The sequence below is a fragment of the Corvus moneduloides genome, chromosome 1 (genome assembly GCF_009650955.1).
Source record: "Corvus moneduloides isolate bCorMon1 chromosome 1, bCorMon1.pri, whole genome shotgun sequence".
Lineage (NCBI taxonomy): Eukaryota > Metazoa > Chordata > Aves > Passeriformes > Corvidae > Corvus > Corvus moneduloides.
Window position 1 is genome coordinate 157,878,456 of NC_045476.1, and position 26,144 is coordinate 157,904,599.

The 26,144-nt window shown below is 39.8% G+C and overlaps 1 protein-coding gene and 1 long non-coding RNA gene across 5 annotated transcripts in view; both read right to left on the reverse strand.

Moving 5' to 3' along the window:
• Nucleotides 1–616: 616 nt before the first annotated feature.
• LOC116455668 lies at nt 617–5,427 on the reverse strand. The gene is made up of 4 exons (XR_004244445.1): nt 5,124–5,427; nt 4,811–4,873; nt 952–1,059; nt 617–831 (listed from the first exon to the last, which is right to left on the reverse strand). It is a non-coding gene; the product is annotated as an uncharacterized LOC116455668 (long non-coding RNA).
• A 5,532-nt stretch (nt 5,428–10,959) lies between these two features.
• Nucleotides 10,960–26,144, reverse strand: part of KCNQ3 (potassium voltage-gated channel subfamily Q member 3) — a 203,728-nt gene continuing 188,543 nt past the window's right edge. For all 4 annotated transcript variants that reach the window (XM_032133668.1, XM_032133653.1, XM_032133643.1 and 1 more), the window contains 6 exons: nt 25,304–25,491; nt 24,149–24,251; nt 21,696–21,827; nt 19,819–19,917; nt 18,035–18,119; nt 10,960–17,148 (listed from right to left, as the gene is read on the reverse strand). In XM_032133668.1, the coding sequence (XP_031989559.1) occupies nt 16,411–17,148; nt 18,035–18,119; nt 19,819–19,917; nt 21,696–21,827; nt 24,149–24,251; nt 25,304–25,491 (1,345 nt within the window). In that variant the 3' untranslated portion in view covers nt 10,960–16,410. The remainder of the gene's footprint in view (nt 17,149–18,034; nt 18,120–19,818; nt 19,918–21,695; nt 21,828–24,148; nt 24,252–25,303; nt 25,492–26,144) is intronic.

The window sequence follows — 26,144 nt, forward strand, 5'->3', positions numbered from 1 at the left end:
TCTGGGATTCACTCAGTGACCAGCTGAGTGCAGAGCAGTGATTTAGAGATTGCAGAATAAGTTGAAGATATGTGTTTGGGATTTAGGTTTCCTATTCCACCAGAGGAGAGCTGAGTGCCTCCAAAGAGTAATCCTAAAGGCTCTCCAAATGAGTCAGTGCTAGAAAATGTTAATCTCCCATGTTCCTATGAAGCTTCAACTTCTCAGCCCATCCAAGCTCCCCTTTGTATATGTTTATAAAGGAGAAATACCCAATAGAAAATGTATAACAGGGCTTATAAATTGTGATGCAGTGTTAATCAGCTGTATGAACAACCCTCAATTAGTCAGAGCTAAATTTGGACTGATAATCTAGGTGGTAGGAGCTCTTCTAACCCTTCTCTCTCTTTCCTTGTAAACCTTTCTGATTTCAGATTTTTGGCATGGGATCCAGGAATAGACATCACCTGGTCTGCCCTGCTGAATGGCATCAGACCTGTAGCTCCAGCCCATCAATCTTGCCTACACAGGGTGAAAGAACCAAGCCTGCCACAGATGTGGGAATGGGGCTATGGGAGCAATTGGGAAAGAGGCACCTGGGTTATTCCCTGGGGAGCACCAAATCATTGTCCTTACCTGTGCTGAAAACCAGAAAGAGACATAGAAATCCCAGGCTCATCTTTGCTGCCACATGCCAGCAGAACCCCTGCATTATGGATGCTGACTTCCAACAGGTTTGGCTGGTCCAGGAGAGAGAAATTCTCTTTTCGTGGTGGTCAAGTTTGTAGCATTGAGCGATTTTTTCCAGCCCTTGTCCCAGAATGATTTGACCACAGGAGAAATATCAGATCTCTGTGATGCAGAGAAAGATTGATGATGGAAACAGAAGAAACAGAAATCCCACAATCAGTACTTTCTTTTGCCTGTGGGTGCCATGAGTTTAGCACGTAACTCTTGATTCCTGAGTCCTACCTAAGTGGCTTTGCTGGGGACTTGGTAAGGTTGTCAGCACAACCCTCTTCTCTGGCAGGATGACCGATGCCTAAAAGGCACCTGACGCATCAAGTGCCTAAAGCCTTTCTGTTAAAACAAGATAAAATTTGCTTATGTTTAATTTCTAACCAGAAATGTCAACTGAGGTTCTTTTCCACAGGAATGCTGCTTGTCTGATCATTCCTGGTCTTGGATTTCTGTAGTTACTATCACCAGGTTGTGTCCTGTGCTGCCTTGCCTACCTGCTTGGGAAGGATTAGCAGTGGTCTGCCTTTCAGACCATGAGCTGCTTTCCAGGTTTCAAAGATTTAATTAGAGGTAGTTAGGGAGGAAAAAAAGTTTCTTTTCATGTTTCCCCTGTTTTTGTAATATCAGAGCATGCCAAATAACTCAGCAGTTGTCAGAAAATTAGGAATGATACAAAAATCAGAAAAAAAAAAGAATTCAAAAAATTTTTACTATCCTCTTGGAGTAGCTAATCTTTCAATATGCAGCAAATCATTATCTTGAAGATAATACTATTTGATTAGAAAATTAGTATGATCATAATTAAACTATTTTTCATATTAAAGTCTCTAGAGAAATAACACATTCAGAAGACAGTTTATTTGTATTTAGTGGCTCTAAAGAGATTCTTCTTTGGGATGAAACACTAAGTATTTCTGTGTTTGAAATGTCTGTGTTAGCTGGTCAGATGAGTCAAAAATATGTAAGTGCCAGCTCTGCTAATTCAAACAAAGGTCTGGGATCTTCCAAGAAGTTCATCCTACCTATCCAGTCCATCTGCCCAATTCTTTTTACTGAGCCCTAAGCCTGGACTCATCCACTGTTTCTGCACAGCATGTGCAGAAGAACAGAACTGAGGCAGAAAGTGTTGGACAAATCTCATCCCCAGACTTCATATTCCATCACCTTTCTATGGAGTAATTATGCATGGACATACTCCAGTATCCCATGGACAAGTCTAGCACCAAAAATCCTAAACCTGGCTTTTCTTGCAACAATATTTGGATCTGGCAAACTTCTAGGCTACAGACCGTGAAAGTATTGCTGTCATGAAAACCACAGGGCGTGACTCCCCGGCAAGGCTATCCCCACTTCCACTCTCTGGTGTTACGAAGCTTGCTGGGATTTGTAACAGCTTTTTTTCATGAATCTGTGGACTCTGTAATTAGGGAAGACCAGTGTGTTAGTTCAAGCCTGCTCACAGGCTGATGTGATGGAAGCAGTGGAGGTGTAGTCTGCATGGAGATAGGTATAAAACCGATCCACATCTCTGGATTCTGCTCATTTTTCTGTCGTCCTCTGCTTTGGTTCAATGAAATAGAGAGGAGTTGGTGAGAGGTGTTCCTCAGTGGAGCTGAGTATGAGGAACTGGTGCTTTGCAAAGGTGCAGGGAGGTGGCTGTTGGGGAGAGCAGGCTTTGGGAGGTGTAGAGTTAGGTGATCGTTTAAAGTAAGGTTTGTAACTACATGTGTTTTGGAGCAGGTGGTCTGTGGTGGCTGGTGCATCTAGACAATTAAGTGTGCTATTAAAGGGGAACTATTGGGTTGTGTTTTCGTTTGAGGTGAGAAGTGGGGTGATTTGATGCTTTTTTAACAGAACATTATGAATTTTGATTGTACTATGAGAAGTGAGTGTTGTGTTAGCTCTGCAAAATCTGCATTAGGATGAGTCATGCCTTGTGATGATGGTTCAGTGTTTATGGGCCACAGAACCCCTGAGCACGTTCCCCATGACCTGTTCCATGCCCACAGGAGTGACCAGGCTGCACAGCCAGTGCTGTCCCTGTGCACACCAATACAAGGGACATCATCAGGGAACATGGAAAACAAGTGCTGCCACTGAGCTGTCCCTGAGGTGCAAGGCTGGTCAGCTGGAAGGTCTCTGCAGCCCTGACTGGTGAAAGACCCTGCACCGCTGCACTTCACAGGAATTTTGGCTGCACGGCAGGTGAAAGACCCAGACCTAGGAGGTGGGAGAAGAAGGCATCCCCTGCCCTATTTTCAGTCTGTCCGTACAGATGGATGGCCAGTTTCCAGGACTTCATTTTCCAGGACCTGCTTTGAGGAAGGTGGGCTCTCCTGGGTCACCAGTGAATCACACTAACACTGAAATACTTGGTAAGAGCATTTCAGAGGCTGATATGAAAGCACAACTGTTTTACAAAGGTTCATAAGTAAAAGGGTACATAGCAGGCGATTTCCTATCAGAGATTTAATTTAGTACTGATTTATTTAAACTGGCCTAGAGCTGTTCGTGGCAGCAGGACAGGGAAAAATCGTTTGACAGAGAACTTGGGGTAGCAAGTAAGAGCAGGGTCTAGAGAGAGCATATACCTAAAAGACAGAGAAGAAGCAAGAGGACTGACACATGAAGGGACTGTGTATTCTAGCAGAGAGAGAAAAGCTGTAAAAGTACAAACAAAATAGAGTAAGATACAAAGTTGTGCTTGGAAGCATTCCCTGCACACTGCGTGATGCTTTCTCTCTCACCTGAATTGTCACTTCCCTGCTGTCCTCCCCACTGAGCTGCTCCTCTGTGCTAATCAACACAATTTTCTCCACACACAGCACTGATTTCCAGCAAGAATTCAGAGAAGGCATTAACCTGGCCTCATCACACTACAGACTCAACTAAGCAAAATCTAATGATAGGGACAACAGGTAAACATAACCTGGAAGGATGGATCACAGTAAGACAAATCCTGTTCTACTTCTAGCAAAAAAAAATGAATATTGTTGGTATAAAAAGATGGAGAATCCTCCATTGGTGGAGTTCGTGTTTTTCCTGAATGCCGGATTTAGCACTGGTGTGTTCCCTGACCAGCACAAGATACTTGAAAAGAAATTACAGATAAATCTTAATACTAGGGATATCACTCCACAATGGACTACCTTTGCTCCTCATTTGGCAGAGACATTGATTTAAATTTGAAGCATTAGCTTTTAGCTGCTTCCCAAAATCTTTTTCTGGCATTAACTCTCTGAAATTTATGCTATCCAAATAAATTTCAAAACCATGTGTGACAAATATTGCTAGAACTGCTGCCTGAAATACCTTATCTCTCAGCAATGTGAATATTGGTAATATTAACTCTTGCAATACACGTCACATTTGCGTTACTCTGGTTATCCGAAATCCAATTTTTATTTATCAGGGACAAGTCTTTATTACTTTGTAACTGTATCTCTCTTGAAGTGACACCACTGTGATGACTGAAATACATGTCCAGATTGCAAATATGAAACCCGCTTTGTCCTCCAGATCAAAATCATCGTTTCCATTTCAGACTGAGCTGAGATTCACAGGCACTGAAGGCGCCAGTGCCTCACAGCCCTGAGCAGGCAGAAAAATCCCATAAACTGACTCAGAGAAGGTTTGCCTTCTGATAAAGGCTGAAGCTCAAGCCTTTGGTAATAAATTCTCCTTCAACTTTACTGGATGTTATAATCCTCCTCTGCTATTTTAAGCTGAATGATATTAGTAGAATCCGTTTTATTTAGAACTGTTGATCCAGAGTTCCCTGAAATTGCTAAATTGGAGATTTTAATCCAGTTCAGATTATCTTTATACATGCATGAAGACTTCTTATTAAATCCCTCTCTGTTACTCTGGGTTAACAGCAATCTGAAACCAATGTGTTTATTAGCTATGCTTCAGGAGAACTCATTTTAATGTGGCAGGTAACCATGAAGTTTGAATTGTTTTCATTTTTCCTGTACAAATGTAGTGCACTCCAGCAGTTTCCTCGTGTCTTCACGCTTAACAGAGTGGAACAGAAATTAAGAGAACAAAGAAATAAAAGAGGAAAGTCCTTGAGTATGAATTTCCTTACCTTCATTCAGTTGCAACATCTAAAGGTCATCTCTCATTTTAAGCACACCATCATCCACCAAGTCTGAAGAAATATTTCAAGTTAATGTGAAAACCTGACTGCGTTACAACAGCATGCTTCATTACAATGAAACAATTACTTCTTAAGTTCAGATTTTTTTGTGTGAAAATGCAGTAAAATTAAATAAGTATACATTTAATAAAAATACATTTAATTTGCTACATTTCCACTGAGCATTAATAGTACAGCTGAAATGGTTTCCTCCAAGTACAAGCGAAACCACCAAGATCTGGAATAGTTAATATCAACTTACCTGATTTCTCTTGATAAAGATTATTATCTTCAGAGCCTATATTAAACTGGAGGTTATAGCCAGGTCTTAATAAACACTTTGTGAAAAACTTTGAGTAGATAGGCTTGATAATCTTTCCTTAAAATCCTGTGCAAATTGTTATCCTAATCCCTGAAGGACTAACTAGAGGTAACACAATCGTAAGCACACAGTGCCTGTTGAATCCCTCATGGAAAGGCTCTGTGGCAGGTCAGGTGGGGATTGGAAGCTCCTTTTGGCAGTAGAATTGAATTGTGGAGGATTTTTTTTTCCTTTTAAAGGAACAGCTCAGCTTACTGCAATTAGACCAATGCCACCTTTGATGGTGAGAAGTAGACAAGAGTGAGCCCCTTTGGTAAAGCTTCAGCCATCCTTAAGTTCAAACAAGGGACATTGTCAAGAGGGCAGAGATGAAGCCTGAACTATATCTTAAGTGTGGAACCTCAAAAGGAATAAAATGGCAGTTAAACCAGGAAAAATTGCCTGAAATCACGGTGAGGTGGTGAGGAAGGGAGAGAGATCTGGTAAGAGCAATGACATAAGGCAGTTTCAGTGATGCTGAGTGATGTATAGTAGTATCCAAGAAATGATCACTGTTGGAAACAGTGGGCCAAATTCTGCTCCCATTTACTCCGGTGGACTGGAAATGATTCCTCTGAAATCAGTGAGTTTAGGTGCAGCACATTTAAAAGCCAATGATCATCCATTCAGTAATTTTACCACAATCCACTGAACATTTCAACTCATGAAATCACTCAAAACCTTATAGCAATTAATAAAGGAAAGTTAAATGGATTCATAGTTGGTTTATGAAATAAAAAGTGCTTCAGTGACCATGTTAAGTGTGTGGATGGGCTATGTCTGTCTGTCCAACACTCCTGCCTTCACCAAGAACTTCAGGATCTGTGAGGAAACTGAAGCCCCGTTTAACAGAGCCGTAGCTGGTAAATAAGATGCCCACACATCTGTGCACATGCATGCACAATCTTACCTTTGTTTTCTTTTATTCTGCCTTTCACAAAAAAACATGCAGTGGGGTGTCTCTGCATTTAATATTATTTAATTCTGTATGGAATTTACTTGTGTGAAAAAAAGAAAATTTTCATGACTCGTGACTGAATGCTGCAGCTTGAGGAATATGGAAACATCTTTTCTTTGACAAGACTTACTTTTACTGACTTAATTATCAGTTGCTCAATATCACATCAAGAAGGCTGGGATGAAAGTCCTCTCTGTAACAGCTGACAAAACCAGGTATAGCCAGGAAAATGTGTGCGCTGGGATCACTTCCAGCCGTTTGATGTTTGCCTATGAGGATAATTAGACTTTCAGCAGGTTTTGCCTCATGCTGTGTTTTACCCTGGGACTCTGTAATTTTAACTTTCGTCAGCTGCCGAGCAACGCTCAGGTGACCCGGGAGGGGGCTTTTGTTCAGCCCCAACTTTGACTCTTGGGGACAATGCTGTGTTCTCACTCAGAACACCCCTCTGAGCAAGTAGCTTTCTCAGGAGTATAGTCTTTACATGCCTCCTTTTTCCAGCATCCCTTTGTGTGGCAGCACTGTGTCCATAACTACCATCCCAAAATCCAGAACAGGAAAAGAAGACATTTTTAATGTCTCTTAGTAACACAGTATAGGCACATAATTAATATAAATTACCCAGTAAATGCATTCATTTGCTGAAGGTTGCATAGGGTAAGGCCCCACTAATGCAATTTGAAGAAACACCAATTGAAGGAAATGCCTGTAATTTATCTGTAAGAGAGAGGACAGTGTGATGTGACATTCTGGTAAGGAGGGAGAAAATGAAGTCTGGCTGTTGGAGCTCTATGTCTCTGTGCGCTGAGAGCACAGAGTGAGAGCAATGCACTACTTCTTCCTTCTGGCTTTTTCTTAGACCTTTAGATGTGATCAAAAGCACACATTTCTCTATAGCAATTGCAGTGTGTGTGAGTGACTGCAAGAGCTCCAGCCATACATCCCTGTGTCCTCAGCCAGTGGCACCAACCCGCTTCCCCTCCCATCTGCTCTGTCCTGGTGTGACAGTGCCCTCAGGGACACCCTCTGCCCTGCCTGGGCTATGAATCATCTCTGCCCTAAAAGATGACCTGTGGCACCTGGAGCACTGTAGTACCTAAAGCACCTTGAAAACCTGTCTGATTTGCCTACCTGGAAAACACATCTCCAGCTGTGCCTCTGTCTCATCAGATACTGCCGTGCAAGAGAGAAGGAAATGCCACTTTTAAATAGAGAACAAAGAAGCAAACTTAAGTTTACTCCAGAGCATTGAAGCTTTATTTTCAGTTACACTTCATTTTACTGTGGCAAATGTTTCCATGAAAGCATCTTTGAGTGATTGATAATAAACTTTGTTTAGAAATGTATCAATTGTGTAAATTCCATTTGTTCTGAAAAAGCCTGATTGCACTTCAACAGTTTTCTGTTAGTCCCCTACCATTACAGTTTTACAAGATATTTAGCTTATTTTATTAAGAAATGTACTAGCTCTATCAAGTTTACTTTCACCTGGATTTAATTTCAGATTTTACCACTATCCCTCTATTTTATTTATTTTTGCACAAGTTCTATTAAGGACAACTCTCTAAATGTAATACTGTTTCTTTGTCAATTCTTTTTCAGAAGAGTAACATTTCCTCTCCTAAAAGAAAAACTATATACAGAACCACAGAATTATTAATTCTGGAAAAGAACTTTAAGATCATGGAGTTCAACCATTAACCCAGCACTGCCAAGTTCACCACTAAACCACATCCCCAAGTGCCACACCTGGACATTTTTTACATACCTCTAGGTAGGGTGATTCCACCACTTCCCTGGACAGCCTGTTCCAGTGCTTGACAACCCTTCCATTGAAGAAGTTATTCCAAATATCCAATCTAAACCTCCCCTGGCACAACTTGAGGCTATTTCCTCTCTTCCTGTTTCTTGTTACCTGGGAGAAGAGACTGACCCCCACCTGGCTACAGCTTCCTTTCAGGGAGTTGTAGAGAGCAATAAGGTCATTCCTGAGCCTCCTTTTCTCCAGGCTAAACATCCCCAACTCCCTCAGCTGCCCTCATCAAACCCTTCCCCAGGTCCATTGCCCTTCTCTGGACACTCTCCAGCCCCTCAATGCTTTTCTTGCAGTGAGGGGCCCAAAACTGAACACAGGATTCGAGGTGGGGCCTCACCAGTGCTGAGTACAGGGGCAGAGTCAGTGTCCTGGCCCTGCTGGCCACACTACTGCTGATATAGACCCGGTGCCATTGACCTTCTTGCCTACCTGGGCACACACTGGCTCAGGTTCAGCTGCTGTCAACCAGCACCCCCAGGGCCTTTTCCTCTGGGCAGATTTCCAACCACTCTGCTCCCAACCTGGAGCACTGCAGGGGGTTGTTTTGACCCAAGTGTAGGACCAAGCACTTTGCTTTGTTGTACCCCAAATATACAGTTATATATAAACATGTATTTATTCCCATTCATAGAACTTCTTTCCCATTTCAGAAAATGTATTTAGAACTGAAAATAGTTCCTGCAATTTAAATAAATTTTTCTTTAATTTTTCTTATTAACATTTTGTTAAGATTGGTACTAACACCACAGAGCATCCTGAACAGAATGAGCATTAAAATCTACACACTGTTTTCAGTAAGAATGTTTTGTATATTTATTAGTCTAAAGTAGGGAACACTTTCTTTTGAAGTGTCTGATATTGTGAAATTTTTTTTGGATTCAAGCATGCTCTTGAGGGAGAAAAAGGAGAGAAACTGGGAAAAAAGGAGCCATGGAGATTGTGAAAATGGGTAGTGGCGAGAGGCCAATAGAAAACCTAGTGTGTGAGTTACAATACATGAGATTTTCACACAATACTATGCACCTCTCCTTGGGGGCTTCCAAAGATGTTAGTTTGTGATCAAGCACTTGGCATTCATAGATATAAATCTTCATAAAGTTTTGATTAGATACAGAGAAGTTGCAACAGCCCAGAACTTAGAAAACTATTAAAGAAATTATCAAGTGATTTTATTTCTGATAGGATACCTGTCAGACACATAACTGATCCCATCAAGTCTGCCAAAACATTCATGGCACATATTACACCTTTTTTCGTGATCCCTGGTTTGTATTCTGCTGTCCATCTGCATCTGACACAAAGAAACAGGAGAAAAACTGTGGTGCTATCCCAAACCCATTGGGCTACCAGTCATTATCTTGGAGGGCAATTTCTTTGAATAATGGCTAGCTCTCCTGCTGCTCTCTGCCACGGGGCTTGGCTTTCCTGATTCCATCCCTTCTCTGTGATCCAAGAGGATGCTCTATGTTTATCAAGCAACCATTTTACCCTGTCAAGTCTTAAAAATCAAAGTATCCTGCAAAGAAAGAAACAGAAGGATACACTGAGAAAGTTCCACTCCTGACACTGTTGCTTGAGCCATACTGGATTCAATTTTTACCCTTTCTAAACTGCTGAGCCAATCTTATTCTGCTTAGGTGGGGGACATTGTATAGGATCCCAGGCATCCCATATAGACATAAGCACAGGCTGCAGGAGGGAAAACCTCCCTGGATATAAGCAGGGCTTTGTCTGAGAATAGGTACCACATCTTGTTCCCATTTTAGAGTCCATTCCTTAAAAGATCAGACCCAGTGCCTTACTGAAATCCAGCAATTTGTCAGGCTCTGGTGTTTGGGTGACACCAAGGGGAAATTTTAATGCAACGGCTTTCAGTGCAGGTCAACAAAAACTGAGTGGTTCACTCATTCTGCCTGTGACATACTCAGGTAAATGTCATTGCTGTGCCTGGCAGCTGCACGGTTCGGTTCAAGCCCTTCAGTTCAAGCTGGGACGTTCACTGCTAAAGCAGCAATGATAACGTGGCATAACATCATCTATAAAAGTGAAGACACTTGAAAAAACCCTGAACCCCAAAAGGTTCAGAATTCTACACTCTGGTGCATTAGCTTTAAAAAACACAAACTGTCAATCTTTGGAAAAAATAGATAGAACTGGGCTGTAAGAGCCTGGCAACCACCTTATTTCTTATTTAGTTATTATTTTTATTTAAATAGAATAATTTAAAACAGACTCAAAAGCACTACAATTTAATATTGCAGTTCTAAAGGATCTTTTAATTATTCTCACTTTACAGTGATTTAGAAGTGGGATAAGACATGGCATAAATGTTGAATATTTTACCTACCACAAAAAATTAAAAAACCTTTTGTTAGTTTCTATTTCAAGTGCTCAGCAGAGCTGATTCCTTGGTGACAACCATGAAACTGAAGCCACAGAGAATGCCTTAAAAATACCTCTCTTTGCCCAGATAAATTTTTGGGAAGAGGTGATGTTTCACTTCTCTTCCTGTCTCATTCAGACACAGGACCTCACAGAAGTGCACCAGCAGAACCAGGGGTAGAATTCAAGCAAATTCCCTGCAGGGGATATTCTGATCATGCTTGTGCCATTACTGTGTTCTCTGTATATTTTGTTTGCAATTTCATAATATTTTAGCACATTAATGTCTCCAATATGAATGTATTTTTCCCCACTTTTTGTTTTTCCCCACATGTATGCTCAAAGCCATATAATTTACATGGCCACTAAATCAAAAGATGTCACAAATAATGGGATCATTGTGTATTGACAGAGCTGGCTGTGGAAGCCAGAGAAAACCTACTTGTAGCTGAGTTTAGTCCTGCCTAGATGAAGTCAAAAGGGTGTTTGCCAATGTCTCTGCTGGGGGTACATTTGACGATGTGTTCTTTGAATATATGTGAAGGTATCACAACTTAAATGAAAATAAATTCATCCACATCATAATTGAAATTTCTATTTATTAATAAGTGGTGGAGTTTTTAAAGACAGAACATAAAAAAATCAGTTAAGAAGTATTGTTTGCATAATATAGTGAAATAAACATATTAAATTTGTTCAAATATTGGACAGTGCCAGAATAGAAATTACACATACAGTTTAAAAATTACAATAAATAATATTATAAAGAGCACTAAAGGCCACTTGTATAAAAGTCGTGTTCCCTTGTCAGCCAGAATCTGAAAAGCATCTTTGTAGCATGGAGAAGATTTCAGTGAGCAAGGCACAAATACTAGTAATAATAAGATGCCATAACTAGAAAACAAAATGCAGTTGGCTATGTAACCTTCAGTCTCAGCGTGTTCTTCATGACAGAAATAGAATCCCATTTTCAGTATTTTGCTTCACTTAACTTCAGAGGGAAGCTACTCAAAGCTGAATTGGGAAGGATCAAATCTTACAGCCCAAATAATCAGAAGCAAAAGTGATACCCAGGACCTTCATTCCTAGAGTGCCCAGCTAAAAACACTTGAAAATGGTCCCTTTTTTCTCTGCACCTCTGAAAATAGTCTTCAAAGTGAACACTCATGCTTATCTGGGCTCCTGAAAAAGTGACATTCCACCAAATTCATGAGTTGCCATAGGAAATTTAGGTTTGCAGCTCTTAGGCACCTAGAGCTTAGTGGTGGGGGCTGTGGGGGGCAAGGAACCAAGATCCATCTCTTTCCTCCTGTGCTCTGCAGTAAGCAAGACAGATTTAGTTCTCATCTAAGCAGATGTGACACCTCTGCAGCAGCTGGGCTCCCAGCAGGGACGAGTTTGCTCCTTACTCTGCATTTTCTGATTGCTTTAGGCTGTGATCTTGCAAACTGGTTGGACCTGGGTGCTCTCCTGAAGGCCACAAGGCAGCGGCCCCGCTACACCTGGGCTCAGGTGGGGTTTAGTTTGCAGCGCTCCTGGGACACCATTTGAAGCAGAAAAATTTTAAACTATTTCCACTATGGACCATAACAATGCAGCAACATTACAGATAAAAACAGAGCAAATATAGCCAAAGTCAGTTTAGGGACTTTTTAATCAATCTCTCCATGGGTTATATTCCCTTTTATTTTGATAGGAGCCAGACTGATAAATTCAGTGCAGGGAAAAGCCAAGGCAAGTACAACAGCCATTACCTGACTAGATTTTTTTTGTAAAGTGCCAGCTCCTTAAATAGAACACAAACCACATTTACCATACCTTCATGCTTCAACTAAGCATTCACTTCTGCCTTAATCAAATATTCCTGGTTTGCATCTAAAGTGAGGAAGCTTAATTGATAATAATGCTGCAAAGAGAGGCACACAATGTAAACACAGATTCACATTTTTGAAAACTTCCAGACATGTGGCATTTGTTAGGGATAGAAAATCAGTCTAAAAATGTAGCCAAGAAAAATGTCTCCAGATTAGTGCTGTCCTTCACAAGTCAATTCATAAATAAAGGCAGATTAGAACCCAACCGTGCTCCCAGTGCATCACTCTGAGAAGGTTTCTAACTTCAAGGAGAGCAGAGAAAAGCTTCACACTTTCTAATTATGAAAGATATCTCAAGGCCTGAAATGAGTTGAGAGTCATCAAAGTCATTGATACTTGTTAATGTTAGCTACATGTAAACAAAGTGTTAGAGTCAGTTGAGATGCTAGAAAGATCTGACCCAAAGAGATAACTCTTAAACTGAAACATCATGCAGAAGAAGGAGGTATAAATCTAATTAATTCCTATTAAAAAAGTTACTATTGACCCAGATGCCTCTCTCAAATGAAATTGTGAATAGAGTTTCCTTGTGTGTGGAAGCAGGTCCTGACCTTCTTAATGTTACTGGGATCCCACATAGTTTGTTTTGCTTTCTCCAGTATCTATGGCAGGCACATAAACCGCAGTTCTAAGGTGGATGTGCTCCCTGGACTCATCCTGATTGGAGTCTGATGATGTTTGTGTGCATATCCCAGATCAGGAATGGTCTCCAGATCTCACCTTGACATGTATCTGTTGTCAGCACAAGCAGCAGAACTGATGGATGCCCTATTTTTAATCCTGATGATGTAAAGGGAAGAGAGCTGCTAAGAGCACCACCCATATGAACAGAGCAGTGACTGGTTTCAGTGCTAAAAAGAATAAATAAATATTAAAATAAGCTAATCAGATCTGCCTTGTCTCAATTCTTGGATCTCCTTCACAGGAACCACAGATGTCCACTGCAGAGGATCTTGCTGAGTTTATCACCAGTACTTTTTAAGAAGAGGCAGATTTTTTCTGGCATCATTAAAATTTCATGATGTGGCTACAAATACCTGACCTGACGCCTTTAAGCTGCATATTTCAAATACATATTACATGCCATAGAAAACACTAACTTCAAGACAGTTCAGCTGCTAAGTGTGCACAGTGCAGAGCAGCCCAAATTCCACTTTCTCTGAGGCTGCACTCTGTGTGCATGTGAATATTCATCCAAGTCTCTTGGATTTTGTTTTGGAAAGAACATACCTTTATAATGAGGCTATTTATGGATTTTCAGCCAGGTTTAATATTGAGAAAAGATTCCTTTTATACGAGCTGTCGTGGAAGAGAACAGAAACCTGAACTGAAGAATTTCAGTGGGAATTGGACAGGGAACTGCATGGCATAGCAACTGTCAAAGGCAGCCACAAACAAGTTTCTCAGACTGCACCTGCTTTTTGGCTGCCTTGATTTTTGATTGCTCACATTTAGAAAGCACTTTAAGAAGGACCAAACTCAGACGAAATCAGTAGGAATGACAGGCCCTTGACATGTAAGAAACCTGAAGCAGGTTTGTCTAGCACATACTTACACCAACTTCAGAAGTGTTGCAATATTAAAATAATTTTTCATTCTTTTTCATTCTCTTATCACGTGAGGGCTCAATCTCACAAGTTGCCACAGACATCTATTACTATTTCAGAAAGCCTGCAGCAGATACAATACAGGTGTTTCTAAGAATCACTGATGGCCAAAGAATTCTTCTCATTATGCTAAATCATAATGAATTACACTATGGTAATTTAGTTTTATTCTTCGCTAATTTTGCCACAAAACTGTGCAAAACACAGATTATCTTTCAGATCAATGCTATTTTGTCAATTAAGTAATTACCAAAATTGTGCCTCATACCATCATATTTCCTGGCTTCAGAACAGCTCCATGGACTCCGCCCAGTCTTCAAAGGCTGTAACTGGTCTGCATTATTTAATCCAGTAACAACAGCAGTTTGTTTTTCCTGAAGATCTGTTTCCAGAAAGATGAATCATTATTTAGCTGAAGAAGCAGATGAAGTAAGAAGATCCTAATCTGTTAGATGTCTCTTCCAATAGAGAACAAACAATGAAGATGAAGGCAATGCTTACATCTGGGAAAGAGCAGAAGCTCCCTGGATGGAAGGACTGTTATGAGATCTCAACAATACTGAGGAAATAAACAAGAAGTTTACTATGGTGGGAAAAACCCAACAAAATATGGACTGGAGCACTCTCTGTCCAGGGCTTTGCAATACCCAGTAAACACTGGGAAGCCCAGTAATGTGTTCTTGTGCTCAGATTGGATGTGCCAGGGATGCTCAGTTGCGCAGCTGCAGCGTAATACAAGCAGTCTCTACAGAAAGCCCCTTTTCTAACATCTTACTTGGGCTAAATCCCTGTGTCTTTGTTAGTCAGTGTCCTGGCCACAATGGGGAAATCATGTGGAGTGACGAGGTCATTCTGGACATGAGATGGGGATGAGCCATGGCAGAGAGGATGCTCCTTGGATCAGTGGGAGAGAGGTGAGAGCCTTCCCATTGACTGTGTGATCTCTGATCATCTGACATCTGAGCCAGTCACCCTCTGCTCTCTTTGAAGTTGGTAGACATTTGGTCATTGTAGATAACTGAGTTAAAGGTGAGATTAATCTCATCCCAAAGTTGATGTGTGCCTTGGTTCCTGTACCCTGTGCTCACGGACGGTACTGCTTCATTTCCCACCTGCTGTAAAGGATGTACAGCATCATGGATGCTATTGCATGGACACCTTTACTCACACCACGTAAGACCTGCATAAGATATTCGGATATGCTAGTTTTACTGGCTTTACAGTTACTACATTCCCACTGTAGTGGTGAGACCTTTGATTCATTTCTTTCCAGTGGTCCAGTGATTTTCCTGGTCTCCTCAATAATTTCCATCTTCTATGAAAAAATATTTGGCTGAGGCCCAGGGAGCATACTTATCTCTCTGTTGCTCAGGGACACGTGAAAAAAATGATGATTATTTATTCATACATTAATCTTAAATATAGCACACATTCATGGATTTGGAGCACTCCATTTCCAAGAGAAAAGGTAAACAAAGAGAAAGAAATCCTGGCAAAATCTCACACTGTGGGACTTGCAGGGAACAGAATAGCAATTTTCTGCACATCTGAGGAGCTCAAAGCACTTGGAAAATATTAGAGAATTGAGCCTTTCAACCTGTGAGCATGTGTGGAAGTGTAACTCACAATTAACAGACCGGGAAACCGAGGCTGAGTTACATTATGCATCTTACTTAGCAGCACCTAAGTCAATAGAAGAGTAGAGTGTGTAAACCTGGGCTTCCCTACACTGAACAACCTTATTTTTGGAACAGAAAGAAAATTTGGCCCCATAAGTAGCAAACAGACTTAGCAAAAGATTTTCTAAGAAACATCATTATAATCTTACTTTGAGCAATTTTATAAACACTAGTGAAGATTTCAAAGTAGTTTGAGGGATTTCTATTTGCAATTTACAATAAATAAATACCTATGATCAATCCCAGGAGGTGGCTTTGATGATTTAAAGGCCTACCCTTAATTTCATTACAACATTGTATTTCAGGGGTAATCATATAAGAGATCACATGAGAAATATTTATTTCACAAAAACATTTCAATAAGGTCATACTTTGACTCAGCTTTTTCCCTGCTTTCGATATTAGAAATTCTTGGCTTGGTTGATTAGAGATAGATTTGCTTATATTGGAAAATGATTCAGACATTATCTTTCCACAAAGGGATATTGCTTCTGAATATATTTTTATTTTGCTGCTCTGTTTACAAAATGTAGCAAGGACCACTGTATCTTGTCTGTTATCAATTCACCATTGTTGTATTGAAGAGTATCAGATAGATATGTATCATAGAAGAAATCAGCTGTACCATTTATATAGGGCAAAGTCATGCAAACCATGCTCAAAACTAAGCTCCTTAGTTTTGGTAGCATGAAAAAAACTGCATTAGTAAATTGTATGAAATGGTGCAGAATGACTACCACTAATATCACATGCATCTTATGCAGCCATTGGTGTTTTGAACTAGTAAGCTTTGGGTGTAGAGTAAGTGAGATATACAAAGTATGCTTACATTACAAGGAGAAGTCAACCAGTGACTGCCCCCACACACACTTTTAAACTGGCTTGTTTGAAGGGGTCCATATTGAATCTGAAATCCCATCTCCTGTAGAGGACAAGGGCATGGAGCCACTTGGTGTGAAAGGGTCTGTGTCTGTGTCTGTCTCCCCCTCTGCTAGGTAGCGTTTCTCTCTCATCCATGCTGATCCCCCGTTGGGGCCAAAGGGGAAATCGTCTCTCTCTTGGGAGATGCTGAAGCCGCTTGGGGAGCGCTCGAGTTCCTCATGGTTGACAGAGAGAAGGGACAATGGAGTATCGCTGTCTCTCGTTAGGCTCCTTCTCTGCCTCGGAGACACCTTATCTGAGTAAGGGCTTTGAAGGTCCCCTTGGGAATGGTAGCTAACCTGGGAGTCCATTAATGTAAATATAGGCAAAACTGTTGGCCTTTCTGCATATGAAGTTGAGGAAGGTGTGGCTTGCAGTTTGCCAGAGCTTTGCCCACCTATTGATAAAGGTTGTGAGTGAGTCATATGACCCCGTGCTGAGAAACCATAGGGGCTGACTTTGTTGACTGGAACCTGCTGGAAGTTGTAAGGAGTTTCACGAGAACACTGCTCAGTGTATTTATATATTATTGTTTTTAATTCAGAATATTTGTTTTCTTCTCTCTTCTCCCTTGCAGGAGAAGCGGTTTCTTTCAATGGACTTATCTCAGCAACTTGGATCTGCAGCTGTTCCATATGATGCATATGCATATCAACAAGGAAATCCAGTTTCTTCCCCATGTCATTTACCTGAAAAATACCAATGTCATGATATTGCCTCAAGTCAGTTGTTCAAAAAGAGTCCATGATTCTGTACGTGCACTGCTCCCAGCAATGGTGTGCTGCCATCTTTATTGGTCATGGAGGTATGTACAGGGTAACCATGACCTTCCCTCAGAAGCTGGGCTGAAATGGATGACATCCTCTAACTGCCCCAGATTATGAAGACCCATCCCTACGAACTGTGCCAAAAAAATTCTTGGTGTTGCTGGATATTTAACAGTCCAGTATCCAACAGGACTTGATAACTTTAGAGCAAAGTGTTGATACCAATGGTAAATAGCTATTACCAAAATTCAATATATGGAATTAGCTTTGCATACAGACCTTTTCTCTAACTCCTAATCACAGAATCACAGGATCATCTAGTTTGGAAAAGACCTTTGAGATCATTGAGTCCAACCTATGGCCTAACACCACCTAATAGTCCCACAACATCGGGATTAACATATCATGACTAATTTCCTTTCTCTTTTGGATGGGGCACAAGAGTGGACAATCATTTTGAGAGCCAGACCCTGCAGAAAAAGGGCTTTCTCACAACAAACACCAGATGTGAGGAGTATAGAAGTTAAAGGAATGGAAATGTCCCACTTCAACATCGTGGTTAGGATTTTCTGCCATACATAGTGACATTGATTCAACAAGTTTCAAAATGCACACTTCCCAGATAAGTAAATTCTTTCATGAAAAACTAGCAACACAGTTTTGTGATCATTAGAACAAGATCTCTGTGAGTCTTCACCACCAGCAGCAACATTCTGCCTGGGTCAGCCAGAGTCATACAGAATTTATGCCAGTTCTTTCATTTCTGAACAAGCATCTCAGCCTCCATCCTTGTCATGAAATTACCTACCTGTCTCTCAACTTTAACAAATTTGCCCATCATACTTTGGTCTTCAGTATCAGCTGTAGAGGCTTTGGCTACATATGGTTCATTTCTACAAAAAATAAATAACTCTATTAGTGTTCAATATTTCTTTACATCACAATAAGCAATTTATATCAGAAATAAGAATCATCATCTTGTTGATTTATTCATATAGATCCTTGGAGCCCTTTTAATTGTTTATTCAAATAGGAGTGAAAGTCTACTCTGTGATGCTAATGCATTCCTAAAATATATAATTTTGATTTTTAATTTAATTTTTTTGTTGTTCAAGTTTAAGATAAAGATTAAAAAGCCCCAGAAGTTCAAAATAAAATTTAAATTATTCTCCAGCTTGTTGGAATAATTTCAGGTTTGTGAAACTTATAGATAGTGCAGTTAGTGGGTCTACAGATGGCCATGTGTTTTTAAATCTAATTCTTTATAATTAGTGTCTCTGGAGACTGAATCTGAGTTTCTAGGATGAGTGTGGTTTTTTCTCAATTTCATTATATCAAATAGTAAGTGTCAGAGATTGGAAATGCTGAAAAGAGACAGTCTGGTCTGGACATTTTAAGCTGATTCCAGAAAAGGTTTTTCATCTATGCAATTTCTTCCTGCCTGTCCATAAGATGGACCAAATTCATTAGGTAAGAAGACGATGTCTAACTAAAGAGCTTTGATTTATAACTTTGCGGGATCTAGGATGCTCATGATCAAGTTAAACCTTTATCAAATGGTTTCCAAACCAACCTCAAAGGAATCAGTGTCTTCCCACAACCTATGTCAAAGTCTAGAAAAACAATTTCTGAGCACTTGCTCTTTAACATGATTTGGAACAAATATACCCTAAAACTTTTATCATGTCCAATTCTTCTCTTTCTGACAAAATCCAAAATATAGCCATGAATAAATCTTACTAGAACAAAATCTATAACTAAAATATGTCAGATTTTCCACATTGGGTTACTGGTGATATGGACTCAGGCAGTTTTTGCAATCTGCTTTCCTCCCCAAGTGATCATTGTCTCTTCCATTTACTTAGGTCTCTGTCTTCACATTTACTTGGTTTCAGATTTTTCCCTGTGTGGGATAATTTATTTTCTGTAAGACTGCTTTTGTTCTGAGCAATCACAACAGCTTTGGGGACAGATTGTTGATGGTCTTGTGTGGCTCTTGATGGATATTTATTGACAGATTGATAGTTGAAAACAACAGAAATGTCATTTATTATTGAATTTTTTCCATGTGGAATGCAGCAATACAATAATATGGTGCAATTTTCACACCCAGAAACCTGGTATTACAATTCATTTTAAGTATCTCTCACCAATCATTGGTTTAAAAGCAGCAGCATTAAAAACCTGTGCTTGCCATTTGGTGGGGCTTTTTTCTCTTCAGGAAGATAACTAGTTTACTTTCAAACTGTTGGTGATTTTTATTGAGCTTTTAAGCAGCTTTACAAGTTGAATGTTAGAAATTTAACACATCAGCAATCAAATGCATGTATTTAATTTAAAACCATATTTTCAAACTGTGGAGAAGGTGAGCTGGACAATTAAGAAGTCATTGTTCAGATTTCCATCACACATTTTTCTTAGGGAAGCTAGTGACTTTCTGGCTCAGTGTTTACCCATATGTATCTCATAGCAACATATTCTCTCAGTATCATTACTATAACAGTGGATGAACAAAAATCATGCTTATTGGAATGAATTAACTTTTCATTTCTGTACTGGGCTGTGCTAAGTACTAGGTATAAAAGAATTCACCTGGGAGACTGTTGTGAAGGGTAAGAAAAAGCTCCTCCCTTTTGGGATTTCTTATGCTTGGGAGTAGATGGAGGTCCAGGTGTAAAAATCATATCTACTCTGGAAAAAAGAAGAGTTCAACTGTGTAAGTCCTTCTCCAAATGCTATCACATGACAGAATATGCTGTGCATCTCTGAAGCAAAGATTCAAAAAGGAAGCACTTGTTGATTTGGTAATATATTGAAGGTCATGATGTATCTGTTCTCTTCTGGGTACACAAGCAATGCACTGAATTGCAATTACCTGGTAATTTAATGGTAATTAAATAATTCTCTAGCTCACTGTTTCCAAACTTTAGCATTTGAAACACATGACTTCTTTTCCTTCGAAGGAACCAAACAGCGTGATTGTCAAAAAATATCCAATAACAGCTGCTTTTAAAAATGGCAGGAGACCCATCAAATTTTGTGCAGGGTACTGAAAAACAGAACTTGGCAAAAGGTAGAATTTCTGTCATTCTTAATAAACCAATAACATTCTGTCAGTTGTTGTTTCTAACTGTCAGCAATATTTTTGTCTTTACTAATTATTCTTTTGTCTTGAAAAACATAACTTTAAATGAAGTTGCACAAGGAAGCTTGCTTGATTTTTTTATTTGGCACAAAAGCAGAAAGATTTTTTGGAATGGACCAGCACATGTAATTACACTCTTTTACTGCATGGAATATTCTTTCATTTGTCACATCCAACTGCTCAGGTGCAAGTAAGTCTCTGTTTATTCAGCCCACACCCCAAAATGACCACATATCAATCAGCACTAATCCACAGACCAGTTATCTGTGTTATTGGACAGCCCATGCAGATACCTTGCATTGTTTCACAATGCCCCATGGAGTTTTGAAAATGTAACTTGAAAAAGCTCCAGGCAAGCCTCAAGAGGCTAGCTAGATCTTGGCTTGGTCCCCAGGCATTGCTGACAGACATGTTGCATACTTGAAAAAGAGATAGCCCACTGCATGGAAAATCACTTTGAAATAAGAAATTACAAAGTTCAGCAGAAAGATCAGAGATTTCAGTAAGATTTCAGCCTTACAAAGCCAAAATAAGTCCAGACAAGGCCCAAATGTGCAGCAGGAGTTGCACTCCGTCAGCCCATTCTTGAGAGAAATGAAGGTGTTTATGTGGCATTTTGCTGTTCAGAGTCACTGAGGGCCTCAGGGAATGTGCTGAGCAGAGACTGAGCACAGACAGCTCCACACATCTGCACACACATCTGCACACACGTGGGCTCAGCCCCACACAAGTTTACACCCCCAAGCTCTGGCCTGGGCTCATGGCTCATGGTACAAGCAGCACAAAGTTTTGTAGATGTGCCTCAAAGGCACATAACAATGAACCACTTCGGTGTGGAAACAGATGTGGAGGCAGATTACACAAGAATAATGAGGCCTGAAATTCCAATTTTTTTTCAGATATGTCAATTACACCTAAGTGAAGGGGATGTGAAACCTTCTGTGCTGATGTATTTTTGTACTTTTATGGTGTGCTTCACTAGGTACAGGTCAGCAGAGAATCCAGCCCAAGGAAAAGCTCATGGAGAGCAACTATTGATTTTAATTGACCATCTGTAAAATGGGGAGGAGAGAAACTTGATCCTGATCAAACAAGGTCAAGAAAACTCACAGGGCTTTTTTACTCTGATGTCCTTCTTCTACATCTGAGCCAGTGGTCTCTTGCTGCAGTTATCCCTGCTAGCTACTCACTTGGGAAAAGGTTTTCCCAGGAACCAGCTACATTATGCAAAGACATAGTTTCTGGGTGGCCTTGTACACAAACAGGCCAGGTGTGTTTTGCCAGGAAAGCTATACATTTTCCCCCTTTACTTTAAGATTCTTACCTTGCCTGAAGGTATTTTATTCTGGAAAGCATATCAAGATGCCCTGCTGAGTATTGCTCTATCACATCCTTTACATCATAAGGCCTCAAAGTCTCCTTGAATTTTTTTTTATAGAGACGAAACTGTAGTATTCTGCATAATAAACAGAAAAAAATACTAGTTTCTTATATAAATTCCATGATGAAAATTTCCAGTTTTATCAAAATATGGATGAATTCTCTGCGTTTGGAAATTGAGTGTGTTTTTTCCAAGCAAGGCAATAAAATACAAACAGAGAATCTATAACATCATTCCACATTTGAAAATTCATAATAGTTGGCTTTTCCTAATTAATAGTCTAAAACAAGTAGTTTAAAGCTTCAGAATCACAGTTGGAGTTTGAACAACACAAGTTGCAGGAGATTTTGAAGCTGTGAAGTTGAAGCTGCTTTTTTATGCTTCAGTCTATTATAAAGCTAATTTACGATACATGCAATGCTGAATCATTCTCATCTTGGTTTTAATTTTGCACCGGGGAAAGTTTTGGATAGGAAATGCTAAACAGATACAATTGTGGAAGTTAAGAAATTAGCAGCAGTTCAGGTTGTGAAGAGGTGAAAAATTTTTAGAACAGCCTGAAGTGTCCTTGAAGAAAACAGCTGTATCACATTATTGTTGTTGTAATGATAATAATATAATTGCTCTTATTATTACTATTATTATAAAATTACCAAGAAATTAGTAACAGAATTCTTAAAACAAGAAACACTGCTGCCCAGAGCACCTGAAAAATGTTTGGCATTCTTTCTTTTCATCTTTTTCTGTTTATACATTACTTAAAATGTATATATCTTTGTAGAGTAAACAAATAGAGGAAACATATTTAAATAATGAAATCTTCATCTGGTTTAGACTTGGTTTCTGGGTGTTTAATTCTCACTAGAATCTCCAGGTACTTGTTGGTCTGAACTGGGAAATTGCTGTCATCTTAAGATTCTGACTTGCTTTTTATTTAAGGTTTGTGGGTTTTCTAATGTTTTTAAAATCTGTATAAACTTTGATTTAGCAAAGATAATTCTATTACAATTTTTTAAGGGCAGCTGATTCTTTACCTCTGTTGCCTATAAATTTTTCTAGGTTTCAAAATTATATCTATGCCTATTTTACCCAAAATACATATGATAACAGCAAAACTATATATTAAAAGACTTAAATAAAAAATAAGGATCACGATGTTAGCAATTCTAATTTAAAAACTCCTTGATCATGACCCTGAAATCCAGTAAGTGGTTTTGTCTGAAAGAATTACTCCCAATTAATGTTCAGGATCTGGGTACAATACACAAGAAAAAAAAATCTTGGCTCCTGATTGAGTTTAAAGGGAAATTGCATGAATCAATTAGATTTGGACAGGATGAGGGAAAGAAGTTTTTTGAAAGTAATAATAATGTGTCTCTGTTTGAAAGCAAGCCAGTATCAGGGAAAGAAAGGGAAAGCAAGCTATGGAGGACATAGGGATGAAGAAACTTCCAATGGGAGGGAAGCAGTCATGGGTAACATGAGCAAAGCCTGTCTGACTTGGCTTTCAGCAGCCTTAAGAAAGGTTGGAAGTTTCAGTAAGTGATTCTCCTGCACCCAATTAGAAAAGAACTGGGAGGGTACATATCATGGCTATATGCAAATAAATATATGGTTATATCTTTATAACCATCTTCCCTGAAGTTTTACTAAGATAAATGTGAGACACTCCAGACTTGTACTATTTCACCTGGAAGGTGGTAAGTCCCTGGCGCAAAAATTAATAACTTCTGGAACAAAGAGCAATTAATGAAATTAATGTAATGAAAGCAGAGTATTTTCCCATGGGGACATTTTTCAAGGGAGGAGAGTAAAAAATCAAGGGATAACAGAACGTCAATGAATTAATTTTATTTGAATGATGTGCTAAACATATGACCAAGGCTTACTAGGAGTTTTCTAACCTAGGGAAAATCTCTTGTGACATGAAAATAGAGGTGACACATGTCACAAACCTGCTGAAGTGGAAACCTCAGCATCTATTAAAATATGACAACTGAAAAGTAGATTGCACACTCATACAATTGTGAATAAAGAATTGAGTCAGCCCAGAGTTTTTGTTAAGCAAAAATTCCAGTTTCATATAAATATTAGTCACTATATTGAGCAAGATACCATATTCACATAATATTTTAACAAAGAACAGTACACAATATTATTTTATAATAAATACACTATGGAGTATCTCACAAAATGATGTGGTCAACGTTGCTGAAAAACTTTCTCCCTTCTGCATACTTTCAACAGACTGAATAGGGCCTATCTCACATTTTTGAAAACATTAGAATTATCTCATCTATTGCATCTAAAAAAAGCAATAACAGAAACAGTGAATCAACATGTAGCAACATGGTAATGTTATATCCTGAAGCACAAGCATTCAAAAAGACATTTACCTGACAGCTCGGATGGCTGTCTTGAATGTGGGGATCATATCTTCCATAGGGAAATCACTACTGTCGCCTCTGTCTTCTGCCATGGGTTCCCCTGTTCCTGCATCTGCAAAGCAGGTGAAAAAAACAGCTGTGTGAACATCTCACCACACAATGTTTAGAGGGATGTCTGGCTGAATAAAGCACTACATAAAGTAAGTGCAATTTAATAAAGGAATATCTCTTAGAGATTCTTCTTTCTCTGGTCAGGTCTTGAAAAGGATTTAATTATTTTGGGACAGCTGTAGGACATAGGGTCTCCTTCAAGGGTCTCCTCTCAGATTCCAGCATTTCTGAAACACTGGGAACTTTTCTTCCTTTCCAGTGGAACTCTGCCCAAATTATTTTACATAAAGGCTAAAACAGGTTGTAGAAGCCACAGGCCAAGTTCTCCTGTCACTGGCACTGCCTGGAGCTCATGTACCTTCATGAAGGAGAAAATCACATTCCCTGTGTGGACACCCAGGCTACATCCATGGTAACATGTCCACCAAGCACTGGTGCCAGCTGGCACAAGAAAGGGGAAACTGTTATTTAAAGATGTTAACTTAGATGTTATAGGCAAGAAGAGGAAAATGTATGCTCAGGGAAGCTGAGAGGAACAATGCCCCGTAATGTTGCGTGGAGATCCAATGGAAATCCCTGAGGGGAAGCAAGCTTGGGGAGGGAGGGGGAGGAAAGAAGACATTGACTCTATAAACAACGTTTAATGAGATGGCAGTGAAGGCATATTTGAGATGCCTGGACACAGGCTGCTGCAGGGCTGGATGGAGTCCAGGAGGGAGCTGCCTTAATATAGCATCCTTGCCAATAAACCAAACCACGATGGTATGTGCTTTTTGGGGGATATAGATTGACTACCCTGTGTGCCCTCTTTTTCCGGGTCAAATAGGCTGAATCCAGCACTGGCTTTATCCCATATCAATTGCTGTTTTTAGCACCGTGTTGCCTGCACTCCACGACACTTTTTCTTGGGGTTCCCCAAACATACCATGTAAGACCAGGTACCAAATATGCTTGTCCCAAAAAGTCACAAACCTTCAACAGAATATGCAAAGGAACAAAATAAAATGGGGAGAACAGGAGATGCACAGAAAGAAATCAACACAGATGGGCTACCTTCCGAGCTTTGCCAAAAAGCGTATGCTTTCATTCGGAATGCAGTGCGAAAACGCTCCTTATTATTCAAGACAACATTCTTAGGCTCTTTTGAAGGACTTTCTTCAATGGCATCTACATTCAGAGGGGTAAATAGCTTTCCTTTAGTATTGGTACCACGAACCCGATCCAAGAGACCCAGCTTTTGGCTACAAAATAAGCAAAAGTAATCATTTTCCTCCTTGGTACACTATTAACTTGTTTTCATGATGCTTTAAGTATATAATGGGCTAAAAAATTGTTTTGTATACAAGGACACTGCTGGGGCTACCATAATAAATCAACGTCTTTGTAAACAACAGTTAAGCTCCACAGATAACTGCTTTTATGAGCATTTTTTAGTATCAATGTTGAAAATGTTACCAGAGGGTCGTGCTATCCTCTCCGTGCAAGGTATCACAGTGCTTCAGCTCACGTAGCACAACTGAAGCAGTAGTTTTATTACTAAGACATGAAATAACACTACTGCCATGGGCAGGGATGTCATTCACTAGACCAAGTTGCTCAGAGCCCCATCCAATCTGGCCTTAAAACATTTCCAGGGATGGAGCATCCAGAACTTCTCTGGGCAACCTGTTCCAGTGCCTGACCTCCCTCACAATGAAGAATTTAATCCTAAGAATTTAGTCTAATCCTGAAGAATTTAGTCTAAACTAAACCTGCCCTCTTTCAGTTTGAGGCTATTCCTCCTCATCCCGCCACTACACACCCTTGTTATAAATCCCTCTCCTGTTTTCTTGCAGTCTCCCTTTAGATATGGAAGGTGCTTTCAAGTTTCCCCAGAACCTTCTCTTATCCAGAC